The 13660-nt window shown below is 33.7% G+C and overlaps 1 protein-coding gene across 18 annotated transcripts in view; it reads left to right on the forward strand.

Annotated features, from left to right (window-relative positions):
- STPG2 (sperm tail PG-rich repeat containing 2) overlaps nucleotides 1–13660 on the forward strand; it is a 531806-nt gene that overhangs the window by 473040 nt on the left and 45106 nt on the right. The window contains exon 13 of one of the 18 annotated variants that reach the window (XM_038582087.1): nucleotides 683–735. The exons of the other annotated variants lie outside the window; for them this stretch is intronic. Within the exon in view, the coding sequence (XP_038438015.1) occupies nucleotides 683–724 (42 nt within the window). The 3' untranslated portion in view covers nucleotides 725–735. The remainder of the gene's footprint in view (nucleotides 1–682; nucleotides 736–13660) is intronic. 18 annotated transcript variants of the gene reach the window in all.

Here is a 13660-nt window from a genome sequence, read left to right on the forward strand (position 1 = left end):
AGTCTCTAAAGCTCATAAAGAGGAATAAGTTTCTTCTTAAACATAAATGGAAACTTCTGCTGTATTATGTAAATTTGCATCTGAAGCTTCTTAAAATTTTCTCATGAATTAGAATTAATTGGAGGATTTCTTTTAGCTTCATATCCTCCATGTAGTCAAATTATACTTACTGAACTTTTTTCTACTAAAACCCTTTTGTTCATTTGAATGACAAAACTCCTCACTAGTTATTTAGGAAAAAACTAATCAGAGGGGGTTAGTGAGTAATAAAGTAATATTACAAATATATCAGAAGTCAGGTTCCAGGACTTTCTGTAAATCCTTCTACCTTCTTGTAATCCCAATATTATCTGAAGTAAGTAATTTATTAATAGCCTATAAAGTATGGTTTTAAATGTTTAAGTATGTAGAATATAAATGCTTGTTAAATGAAAAACACAAGTTAATAAAATGGGAAACAGCAAGCTATTTTGAATAGCACAATAACAGTGAGTTGATTTTTTTATTGATATGTTATATTTTTATTAGCCAATTCAAAATGTTATCTAAAATGCATTTTGATTCTTTTAATCCATGGATTACTTAAAAATAGATTGTCTATTTTTATAGTTTCTATTTTTCTAGTAAAATTCACAATCTTGTCATTTTTTTCTTGAACATGTTTCACATTATTATTTTAAAGTTGCTATCTGATAGCCTCCATGTCCTGATCAGCTATAGATAAGTATCAGACAGGTAAGTCTGTCTTTATTGTTGTTGTTGTTGTTTTTTTTTTTCCTGTTACTCTTGTTTCTTGATCTGCCTAGTAAACTTTGATTAATGCCAGATTTGCACATAAAAGTTTGTTGAGTCTCTGGATAAAAATGTTCTTTCTCTAAAGAACACTCTCTCTATCCTAATGCAGTCAGTAAAGTAGGGCAGATTACCTCAAGGATCAATGAGTAAGCTGTCTTGAGGTGAGACGGCAGTCTTTGTAAATATAAGACTGTATTTGCTCCACATTCACTCCTACATTTCCACAGGTCCTAAGAGAGAGCACAGTCTATTTCTAGGTCTCCTTATCTTGCTGACCCTGAAATCTTGCCAGTCCTCAGAATTTGAGATAGCTAAAACTCTTCATTATGTTACAAGCTCCTCTCTGTCTAGCTCCTAAGTCGTTTTTCTCAACAGCTTTCAAATTTATTAATTGCCACACAGCAAAACTGTCATACGTTGGGCTAAATTTTTGTGCCTCTGTTCTCTTGGGAATCTTGGCTCCTTGACACTGGCTATCTTTCTAGCCTCACTTTCCATTTTTTCTTCAGCTCTTTGAGATTGCTGAAAGCTGTTTGGCTTCTGGCCTCTAAGCAGCTATCTGTTGCCTGGCTTCTAAGTCTTTTTGCACTAAGAATCAGAAAATGCTTTCAAAGGGAAAAGCAGTCAGGAGAATGTTGGGCTAACTTCAGTTAGCTTCTTTGTCTTGGATATTATATTATCAAGTCTTTGGTGCCTCAGCAGCTCTCTATTAAATGATCTATCTTTTCTAATTGTTTTCTGGGGAAGTTTTGATGTGCTATAAGCCATTCCATCATGGTAGAAAGCAGAAATCTGTGTGTTTAGTTTAAAAGAAATACAATACTTAATCTATTTTTCAGGAACAAGCTTTCTTCACTTAATACTTTTAGGAATCCTTTTATGACTAAATCTGGTTGGATACACTGGTAGATTAATAGCTTCCTTATTCTTGTTAAATTATGGATTATTATAATTCTACTGAATTTAGTCATTTGCCTATTAGAAGTTTAGGTTTTTTCCTGTGTGTGTGTGTGTGTGTGTGTGTGTACTCAATTATAAATGATGCTTTGTGAACCATCAGTATTGTGTATGTAAGATAACTAGAGATGGCATTACTGGATTAGATATGCATATTTGAAATTTTTGTTAGATACAACCAAATTATTTTCTGTAAATAATTTACAGTTTATATCCAATCAATATGAAGTATCAATCCATTTAGCTTTCCAAATGTGATGAAAAAAATGTGGTATTTTTTCTTATTTTTTGTTTAGCATTTCTCTACTCATGAAGTTGAATATCTATTTACATGTCTTAGTCATTTGTATTTCTTCTTTCAAGAATGCTCTTTATAAAATTATATTAATAAAAGAAAAGAATCATATAATCATTTCAATAGATGCAGAAAAAGCATTTGACAAAGCACAACATCCATTCATGATAAAAACCCTCAACAAAGTAGGTTTAGAAAGAACATACCTGTATAGGCCATACACAAAAAACCCACAACTAATATCATCCTCAATGGAAAAAAAAACAGAGAGCTTTCCTCTAAGATCAGAAACAAGACAGGGATGGCAACTCTCACCACTGTTATTTAACATAGTACTGGAAGTCCTGGCCTCAGCAGTCAGACAACAAAAAGAAATAAAAGGCATCCAATTTAGCAAGGAAGAAGTCAAACTTTCACTATTTGCAGACAACAAGATACTCTATGTAGAAAATCCAAAAGTCTCCACCAAAAATTGCTAGAAATGATACATGAATTCAGTAAAGTCACAGGATACAAAATCAACATACAGAAATCTGTTGCATTTCTATACACAATAATGAAGCTGCAGAAACAGAAATCAAGGAATTGATCCATTTACAATTGCACCAAAAACCATAAGAAGCCTAGGAATGAACCTAACCAAAGAGGTAAAAGATCTAAACTATAGAACACTTATGATAGAAATTGAAGAGGATACAAAGAAATGGAAAAACATTCCATGCTCATGGATTGAAAGAACAAATATTGTTAAAATGTATACTAACCAAAGCAATCTACACATTTAATGCAATTCCTATCAAAATACCACCATTATTCTGAGAACTAGAACATACAATCCTAAAATTTGTATGGAACCACAAAAGACACTGAATAGCTAAAGTGATCTTAAAGAAAAGCAAAGCTGGAGGCATCACATTTCCAGACTGCCAAGTTATATTACAAAGCTATAGTAATCAAAAGAAGGTGGTGTTGCAAAAAAACAGACACATGTTTCAATAGAACCAAATAGAAAACCAGGAAAGGGAACTACAACTGTATGGTCAACTAATCTTTGACAAAGCAGGAAAAATTACCCAATGGAATACAATATAATCTCTTCAACAAATGTTTTGGGAAAACTGGACAGCAACTTGCAAAAGAATGACACTGAGCTACTTTCTTATATTATATGCAAAAATAAATTCAAAGTGTATGAAAGACCTAAATGTGAGACAGGAAACCATCAAAATCCTAGAGGAGAACATAGTCAGCAACTTCTTTGAAAACATTGGCCATAGCAACTTCTTACAAGACATGTCTCTGGAAGCAAAAATGAGCTACTGGGACTTCATCAAGATAGAAAGCTTCTGCATAGCAAAGGAAACAATCAACAAAACTAAAAGGCAGCCTACAGAATGGGAGAAGTTATTTGCAAATGACATATCTGAAAAAGGGCTAGAATCCAAAATATATATATAGAACTTAGAAAACTCAACATCCCCAAAACAAATAACCCAGTTAGGAAATAGGCATAAGATATGAACAGACATTTTTCCAAAGAAGACATACATACAGATGACTGACAGACACATGAAAAGATGCTCAACATTACTCATCGCCTGGGAAATACAAATCACAACTATAATGTCATATCACCTCACACCTGTCAGAATAACTAAAATCAACAACACAGGAAACAACAGGCATTGGTGAGGATGCAGAGAAAGGGGAACCCTCTTGCACTGTTGGTGGGGATGCAAACCAGTATAGTCACTAAGGAAAATAATGTGGAGAGAGAAACAGACTCTCCACTGAGCAGCAGGCTCAACTCAACGGTCAATCCCAGGACCCCAGGATAATGACGTGAGCTGAAGGCAGATGCTTAACCAACTAAGCTACCCAGGTCCCCCAAGATTCTGTCCCTTTTGTGGCTGAGTAATATTCCATTTTATATGTATTTGTAAGCCACATCTTCTTTATCCATTTATCAGTCGATGGACATTTGGGCTCTTTCCATAATTTGGTGATTGTTGATAATGCTGCTATAAACATCAGGGAGCATGTATCCCTTTGAATCAGTATTTTTTTCGTAACCCTTTTATCTCTGCCTCTACTTCTCACTCTGCCCCTGCTTCTAACTCTTTTCTGGATAATCGTCTCTCTTATCCACCCCCTGACCCCAAAGCCTGCTGTGAGTGTATGTTTGTATGTATGTAAGGGTTAACAATGTAAGAGTGTCATCGATTAGATTAGGTTAATTTATTGTGATAATCCATTAAATTTACTCAAAATCTCCTTTCACTGCCTCTTAATATACATAGACTATATATGCTCATTAACTTTATTAACTGATATCATCAATTTCTTTCCAAATGTGTTTTAATTTTTACCCAATGTGGGGAGATAATGTGATCTCCAACTATGATGGTAGACTTTTATATTTCTCCTAGCATTTTTAACATTCTTTTTCCTTCTGCATATATGTTGAAACACTATTGTTAGGTCAATCTAATTTAATATATTTTATATTTGTTGATTCAATATTTTATAAAAATGAAATATAATTTTTTTAATTTAATGCCTGCCACCTTGAAATTTGTCTATTAATATTGTCATTTCTACTTCTTTTGTGTTATCTTACCTCCTTATTCTTATTTTTTGTGGCTTTTTTAAAAAGATTTTATTTATTCATGAGAGACACAGAGAGAGAGAGAGACAGAGACAGAGACAGAGACAGAGACAGGTACAGACACAGGCAGAGGGAGAAGCAGGCTCCATGCAAGGAGCCTGATGTGGAACTCAGTCCCGAGACTCCAGGATCACGCCCTGGCCCAAAGGCAGGCACTAAACCGCTGAGCCATCCAGGGATCTCCTTTGTGGCTTATTTTTAAGGGTGCCTCATGTAAACAGTCTTTATCTGAATTATTTTTTTAACATAATATGAAATGTATATATTAAGCAAGAGTATGTTAACAAATAATTTCCATATTTCATTGGCTTAAAAAATTACAATTTATATCTGGTACATTTTAGATGTCCATAACAGGTGAGCAGGGGCCTCTTCTCATTGTGAATATTCAGGGATCCAGAGTAAAAGGACCCACTGCCTCATTGCCAGTCACTCTGCCAGAGGGAAAATAATGCTCTGTAGGGTCTTATATCATCCATTAAATGCTCAATAAACATCCCTTCCACTTAAAACCCATTGGGAAGAACTAATTATATAACTCCATTAATCCAGAGTAGGGGTGAATGGGGCAGATGATGAAATCCTACTATGTATTTGAGAGGCACAGAAAGGAAAGTACTAGGGTTAGCTACATAAATGTCTACCAGAGAGGATCTCTGCTTTATTTCAAAAACTTGGCACATGGCTGACTCAGCTGGTTAAGCGTCGGACTCTTGATTTTGGCTCAGGTCATGATCTCAGTGTCATGAAATTTGCTTAGTGTGGAATTTTGCTTGAGATGCTCCCTCTCCCAATTCCCTCTCCCTCTGCCTCACCCCCAACATGCTCATGCTCTCTCTCTCTCTGTCTCTCAAATAAATAAGCAAACAAACAAATAAATAAATAAACAAATAAACAACAACAAGATTTTGCTTATTCATCAAGGTGATGATTCATAATATTTTTGATACTGTTCCTGTCATCTTATTTTATGTTTACTATTGAGCATATTTTTTTATAATTTGTTTTTAGCTTTCTACCACCAATTTGACTGATTAAATTGGGGTTGATATTAATGTGATGCTGATCACTACTGACAAAAGTAGGTTGAAAGTTCTATATTTTCCTCCTCACAAATGTATTTTAAATAGTAATTTGTAATCCAAGTTTTTGTTATCATAACTTATTAAACTACAGTTTTTAAAAACTGTAGTATAAATTAGAATTTCCCTTTTTTTTGAATTTAAGGTTATAGTTACTAGGCCTAAGGATCATAGGTAGGAAAAGCAGTTGACTAAATGTGCCTTAAGTATTTACTTATCCAAAAGAAATATACAATTTAATAGGAAATAAATTGTTCAGAGCTATAATTTTGTATACAAAAAAGTATAATTGGTTCAGAAATCTCAGTATTTAACCTAATATTTTAATTTATTTACCATAAAATATGAAATTGGTTCAACTAATCTAAAGGAAGAGGTGAGTTACACAGAGAAACTCAAGTTGGTAACACCCAAGAGGTTTTAAAATGTGGCATACCTTAGTAAATTTACCATTACTCAGGATCTGAGTCTCAGCTATTTTATTTCAGAAATTTTATTTTCTAGTATGCCCAGGGCAGATGGAATTCATAGACAGATTCATGTTAACCAGTCTCAGGAGAAAGATATATAAAATTCAAATATCAATTTACAATAAGACCTATAATTTGCTAAAAGTACCAAAAAAGGAAAGCTACATGGGAAGCCTAATTATAATCAAGGTGTCAGTCTATAAATTTACAATAAGAAATACAGCTATCTGGGAGACCAGATACTTGAGTCTCCTAGTAGGCACATTTTCTCCTTAGGTGCCATGTGAGTAACTAACTTATAAAAAATCAAAAGATAGTTTGGTGAGCATATAACCAGAAGAAGGCAAATTAGTTATGTGATTTGAAGTTTGATAGCCTCAAATTAAGATGCTTCTTGAAGACTATGAGAGTGTGTAATTCATTTTTGTAATCTCATTTTGTGGAACATGCTAGAGATTTTTTAAAAGTCTGTTGAATGAATGAACACTGTATATAGAAGAATATGTATATTTCAGATGCTGAGAAATATTTTATCTGCTGTATTGAACATATTGCTTTCAAAGCATATTATTGCTAACGGTGATAGTAAGGGGAAAACAGTAAAAATAGTAGCTAATCAACTTTCTATAAAAAATTCTTCAAAATGAACATAAATATCTAAGGAAGGACTGTCCATTGCATGACTTTAGGGGCACCACTTAGTTGGAATACAGCGTGCCTTCTCCAGTTGCATGATACAGTAGAACTGACCTATAGTCAGGTTATTTTTACATTTAGAGATGAGGAATAAGAAAGGTAAAGTGGATTATTCAAAGTTGGCACAACTATTATAGACCAGGTGCTGAAACTACATATTAATAATAGATGACTCATTATTAGAACAATATTAGTGCACAGTTTCAGTGTGCAGTCATTGAAATAATGCCATCAAGAACCCAGAATCTTTGCATTTTCTAGCATATAACCAGTAAAATCTGACTTTCTCAATCTATACCCCTTTGTACCCAAATCTCTCTTTGTTTTTTTTTTTTTATTTGTTTGTTTTTGTTTTTGTTTTGGTTGCTGTTGCAATTGTCCTTTCTTTTTAACTCTTATCATTTCAATAACCATTATCCCCAGAAGTCATTTTCGCTTGAGGGCTTTCAACCTCTGTTTTCTTTCATCTTCTGAATTAGATAAATTAAGTATCTTGAAGATTACATACTTGCTGATGCTATTCATTGTAGGGGTAATAGTGAACAAAAAGCACCCAAGAGTAATCATGTTAAAAACAGGAGGAATGCTGCTTGGGGAGAGGTGGGTCATTTAAAATACTCCCAAGGATTTTCCAGAGTGACAAACCAGAAGAAAAAAGAAGAGAGTTTTAGACCCTTTGCATTGTCTCTGGGTTCATCCTAAGTAAATGATTGAACATCTGGTTGGATTGGTACCTGAGTACGCTCTTATTTTATTAGCTATTGTAGGCTGATGATCCAACTCAATTACCTAAATGAAGAAATACCTGTTATATATCTCCATTTGTGACAGACCTTTCGTGCTTGGGCTCCAGACTTCATTTTTCAGCTCTGTTAAAAAAGAGAAGACTAGGGGCACCTGGTGGCTCAGTCCATTGAGCATCGGACTCTTGATTTCCCCTCCAGGTCATGATCTCAGGGTTGTGAGATGGAGCTCTGCATCAGGCTCCCTGCTCAGTAGGGAGTCTGCTTGAGTTTCTCTCCCTCTGCCCTGCCCCATCCTTCACTTGGGCACAGGGAATGTGCTCTCTCTCGCTCTCTCTCACTCTCACTCTCTCTCTCTCTCCCTTTCTCTCAAATAAATAAATCTTAAAAAAAAGAGCAAGCCTAATACCTATGAATTTTGGACTTTCTTGTTTTCACGTGGTGGCAATAATATCCTTTCAGAATTGTAAAACAGCAAAATACATTATGTTACAGTTGTCACTGAGTAATCCATGGGACATAATAGATTTTTCTTTTGGCTTTCAACTACAGCTAGTCCCCAACATGGGATGGTTAGACTTAGGATTTTTGACTTCATGGTGGTGCAAAAGCAGTACACTTTCATTAGAAACCATATTTCTTATTTTGAATTTGGATCTTTCCCAGGCTAGTGATATGCAGTAGGATAAACAACTGGTACACTCACAACCATTTTGTACCTATACAACCATTTATGTTTTACACTTTAAGTATAGTATTCAGTAAATTACATGAGATAGCCAACACTTTATTATAAAACAGGTTTTATGTTCCATGATTTTGCCCAACTATAGGTTACCATAAATGTTCTGAGCATGTTTTGGCAGGTGTGGATAAGCTATAAAGTTTGGTAGGTTAATTGTATTAAATACATTTTTAACTTACAACATTTTCACTTAGGATGGTTTGTAGGGACATAATCTCATCGGAAATGGAGGGAGATCTGTATTAGTAAAGCAAAAGGATTTTTCTTTAAATAAAACCTCAAATACTTTTTTTTCTTTTTGTGCATTTTAACAACCTCCTGGGAAATTTCATATAAACACTTCATATAAGCACTTGCATTTCTAAACTGGAGCATTGTATATGACTTTGGCTGTTGTCCTATTTTGCAAATGGCAGTATAGATTGATAAAAATAGCATCCAGACTTTAAATTCCTAGAGAATAGAAAGTTTAGCCAAACAAAACCCTTTTTTTTTCCTAGTGAATATAATAATTGGTTATATGGGACATAGCTTAGAATTTAAAAACTATAAGAGATATTATTTGCTCACATTATTTCTCATGGGTGCTTTTAAATTTTTCTCATTATTTTTCAATGATGTTCATTTCCCCCCACATTCTTTCTCCTTCCTAAGTTCTATAAATCTTATTTAAATGCTGAAGTGTGAGTTTGATATCAAAGCCATAATCCATTGAGTATAAACTGTAGATGGGTTTTAGTTATATTTAATAAGAATCTTAAAGTTGTTAATATTCTTTTCCTATATAATCCAAGTTCTAGATACATTTTAAGGAAGTAACCAGAAACTAGGGGGAAAGTGCACAGAAACATTACTCTTATAATTGTGTATAATTATGAATATTTTTGAAAATATGTAAATATTCAACAAATTCGAGACAATTGTATACACTGTGATTTGCATGTAGTGGATTAATTTATTAAAAGGTTGTGTATTGAATACTTAAATAGAGGGAGATACTTGTGTTGCAATGTAATATATAGAAAACAAAATTATAAGTTGCATTTTAATTTTTAAAACCATGCATACTGAAAGCTTATAAAAATACACAGCAATATGACAACAATTATGATTAGGTAGGTGGTATACTTTGAAATATGCTTTCTTTTTTCTTGTTTTTCTAATTGTTTTCTAATAGGTATTTTTTTAAGTAAGCATTATGGAAAAATATGGAGTCTCCTCCATAGAAAGAAATGTAAATTATTCATAAATACAATATATAGATAAATATATAAATATATTATCTATAGCTCCTGTTCATATCATCTGACTATTTCTGTGGTATAAATGCTTCTATTGTGGCTGATTATAAACAACTATTTGGTGGAAATTCTGAAAATTTAAGTTATTCTGTTAGCTGATATGAGCCATTCTAACATTCAGGAATCTGATTAATCATCCTGAAAACTAAGTATACAAAACGAAAAAAAAGACTTGAGGTGATGAGCATGGAGGGCGGTCGCCACAGAGAGCAACTGCCCCGTCCCATCTCCCCAGGCTCCACAGCAAATTTCTGACTAATGAAGTAAACTTGAAACTGTTTGGGAAATTCAAGAATCCAAATGGCCCTGGGCACAATTATAAAGATTTATCCTGTTACAGGAATGTTTATGAATATGACGGACCCCAAAAAGTAGATGGGGGAGGGTTTTGAAACCCCTTGATCATAAGAATCTGGACTTGGATGTGCCATACTTTGCAGTTGTAATCACCTCGGGAAATGTCGCTGTGTGTATCTGGGAAAACCTCCAGAAATTTCTTCCCCTGGGAGTTCTTTATAAAGTAAAAGTGTATGAAACTGACAATAATATTGTAGTCTATAAAGGCTAATAGCTTTTAGGAGTTAATACTGTAGGAAGATTAATTTCTTTCCATATTTGTAAAAGGTCTTTATCTCCTTGAATTATTAAGAAGTCATCACATAATTGTTATACCTGCACATTGTGTTCTGGATTGCCTGATTTATTGAAATCACTGTCTGTTAAGACCTGTTGTGAATTCAAATCTGTTTTTATTTAAAAAAAAAAAAGATTTATTTATTTATTCAGAGAGAGAGAGGCAGAGGGAGAAGCAGGCTCCATGCAGGAAGCCTGACATGGGTCTCGATCCCAGGTCTCCAGGATCACACCCTGGGCTGCAGGCGGTGCTAAACTGCTACGCCACCAGGGCTGCCCTCAAATCTGTTTTTAAAAACCAAACTTGTAAAACATAATGAGTATCATTTAATTTTTTTATCTATATATTAAGTATCATTTTATTTTCAGTTAAAAAATAAGTAAAAATAAAAACAAAAGAACTGAATATTTATAATCTTTTGTTAACTTAATTATCCCCCTGGGTAACCAAATAGCATATAAGAACATCTTATAAATAATTATTTCAGCTATAAATGAATACTCAATGATAGAATTAACTATCACAACTTTTCTGTCCTCAGTGAATTCTTGGATCTAGACTTTAAGTATCAGTGGTGGGAGACGAGGGGCATTTAGTACCTGTGAGTAAAATAGACATAGTCCCTGCTCAATTAATTGTGTAGTGGAGGAGAAAACAGCCATTAAATAAATGTTTTTAATTGTGTTTCTTGCTGTTCTAATTGTTTTCAAATAGATATTTTTTTAAAGTAAGCATTGGAAAAATATGGAATCTCCTCCATAGAAAGAAATCTAAATTATTCATAAACATAATATATAGATAAATATATAAATATATTATCTATAGCACCTGTTCATATCATTTAACTATTTCTGTGGTATAAAGCTTCCACTGTGCATGTAGTGAGCCCCTCCATAAGTTAAAGTTATACATTTTATCATTCGTTCCCCTAATTCTAATGTTAGTGCTATTTTTCTTTGTCAGGGTTTACATTATAGACTGTCCTGTAACCCTAACTTTTCTAGATGATTTTCCCTAGTTCCCTAAAATAATTCATTACTTACCATCATCCCTTTATTAATTATGTTTATATCATTAAAAACATTTTTTGAATTCTCAATTTTTGAATTGTCTTTTGATTGTCTCAATTTAAATACTAAATAGTTAATTTTTTAACCGTCCATGAATTCATGGGCGCTCATGTGTTGTCTCATGTATGTAAACATTTGATATTTGTCTTTAGATCCAAAGGTAACTTTCTGATCTTCACTCATACATCTTTTTTCTTATCAGAAGTTTGAAAACACTGTTTCTATGTATTCTGGCATTAAATATTGCTTGATGAAATTTAAGGCAAGCTTAATTTTTTTTTTTCCTTCTTGAGGTTGACTTGCATTTCCTGCTTCTATGCCCAAGTCATTCTTTATCATGGATACAGAATAGTTTAACCAGAATTTATGTCATTTGTTAATATTCTTTCTGTGTATAGTGCGATATCTTCAGATCCATTTCTTTCTTCATGTCAGAGGGTATAGTTTTATTCTATTTCTTAAATTTTTTAAAAGATTCTATTTACCAGATTTTCATTAAGTAATTTTTACATATTTGATCCTCTTAGTGTGCCTACTTGCATTATCTCTCAATGAGAATCTTTAATATCTGTTTCTATTTTCTGTTAATTTTTTATAATTGCCTCAAATATTTTCTTTATGTCACTTATTTGACTTTGTATCACATTCATTCTGATTCTTGCTATTGCTAACCTACAGTTCAATTTTACTATTTTGCCTCTCAATTTCCTTAGCTGTGAAATCTTATGTTTCAACTCGTTTTGTTGTCTTTCATGTTATCTCTGTGGGCCATTTCAACTCCTAATTTATCTAAATTCTTCTATATCTCAAATGTTCTTGAGGATAGGCTTTTAGCCCTTGGATTATGTTTCATGTAAATTGTTTGTGTTTTTGCATGTAATGTTTCATTCTTTGTTGTTTTTGTCTTTTGCATCACTCCCATCTCAAACCTTTTCTTTCTTTTCCTTTTTCCCTATTATGGTACATTTGAATAGTTTACATAGGCTATGTAATTTCGGATTTAAAAAAAAATCTTAAAATGGGCAGCTTTGTTCAGATCTTATATTTGTTCTGATTTATATAACTGAGTTATCCTTGACACATTTTCCACTCTCTAAAGACTATTTTCTTTGTTACTGTATTTAAAGGATAAATACTATGATCTACATACTTTCTCCCCTTGCATGTTTGGTAGTATTTATGAGTGTGTCCTGTACCCGTCTAAAGCCTCCTCCCTCAATGTGTGCTAGATCAGGTTCCCTCTCACTCAAAGACATCTCTTCAGTAGTTCTCCTCTCCCATTCTTCATTAACTTCTTTTTCTTCTCGATCACCCCAGCAGACAGACAAACTTATATATCACATTTTTAAAAAGCATTTCTTTCACCTCTCATCCCCTCCAATCACTGTTAGGTGTCTCTGTCGTCATTTACTGCAAATTTTCTTAGAGTTTCTATACTCATTTTATCCAACTCACCTCCTCTTATTTTCCCTTGGACCTAGGAGACTTTCACACTGTACGTTTGTGCAGAAACCACTTTTCTCATGACCAACAGTAATTGCCATGTGGCTAAGTCCATTAGTGAAGTATCAATCCTCATCTTACCTATTAACAGCATTTACTGTAGTACTTGACACCCTTCTTTGAAACTTCTGTGCATGACATCCAGGACACCATCCTACTTCATTCACCAGATATGTTTCATTTCCTTTTCTGGTTCCTCTGATTTCCCTTATTGGAGTTCTCTTAGGTTATGTTTTTTTCAACTTTCTCTTCTCCATTGCACAACCTTGGCATCAGCTTTAAATATTCTTATGTGGATAAAGTCACATGTTTTACCTCCAGTTCGGATCTCTCTCTGTCTCTCTCTTTTTTGGAAAGAGAACTACTTTTTAATACACAGAAAATTCAACAGTGTACACTTAGCACTTAGCATTTAATGCACAGAAAATTCAACAGTGTATACTTAGCCCAATTTGGTGGCCGCTACTTGAGACTTTGCCTTTTCCAACTTGGCAATGTGAACCACTGACATTGGACCCAGGATATTGCCTCCACCATGACAGTGGATTGCATCATATCTGTCATTGAAATTGGTCCTGATGACTTCCACCAGTTTAGCCAGAGTTCCTTTGTCTTCCAAGTTAACATGTGTGAAGGTGACAATAGCACAGGTCTTACTGTGGACCAGATGCCCTACCATGGCCTTCTCCTTGATGCATTAC

This window comes from Canis lupus, chromosome 32, assembly GCF_011100685.1.
Source record: "Canis lupus familiaris isolate Mischka breed German Shepherd chromosome 32, alternate assembly UU_Cfam_GSD_1.0, whole genome shotgun sequence".
NCBI classification, from domain to species: domain Eukaryota; kingdom Metazoa; phylum Chordata; class Mammalia; order Carnivora; family Canidae; genus Canis; species Canis lupus.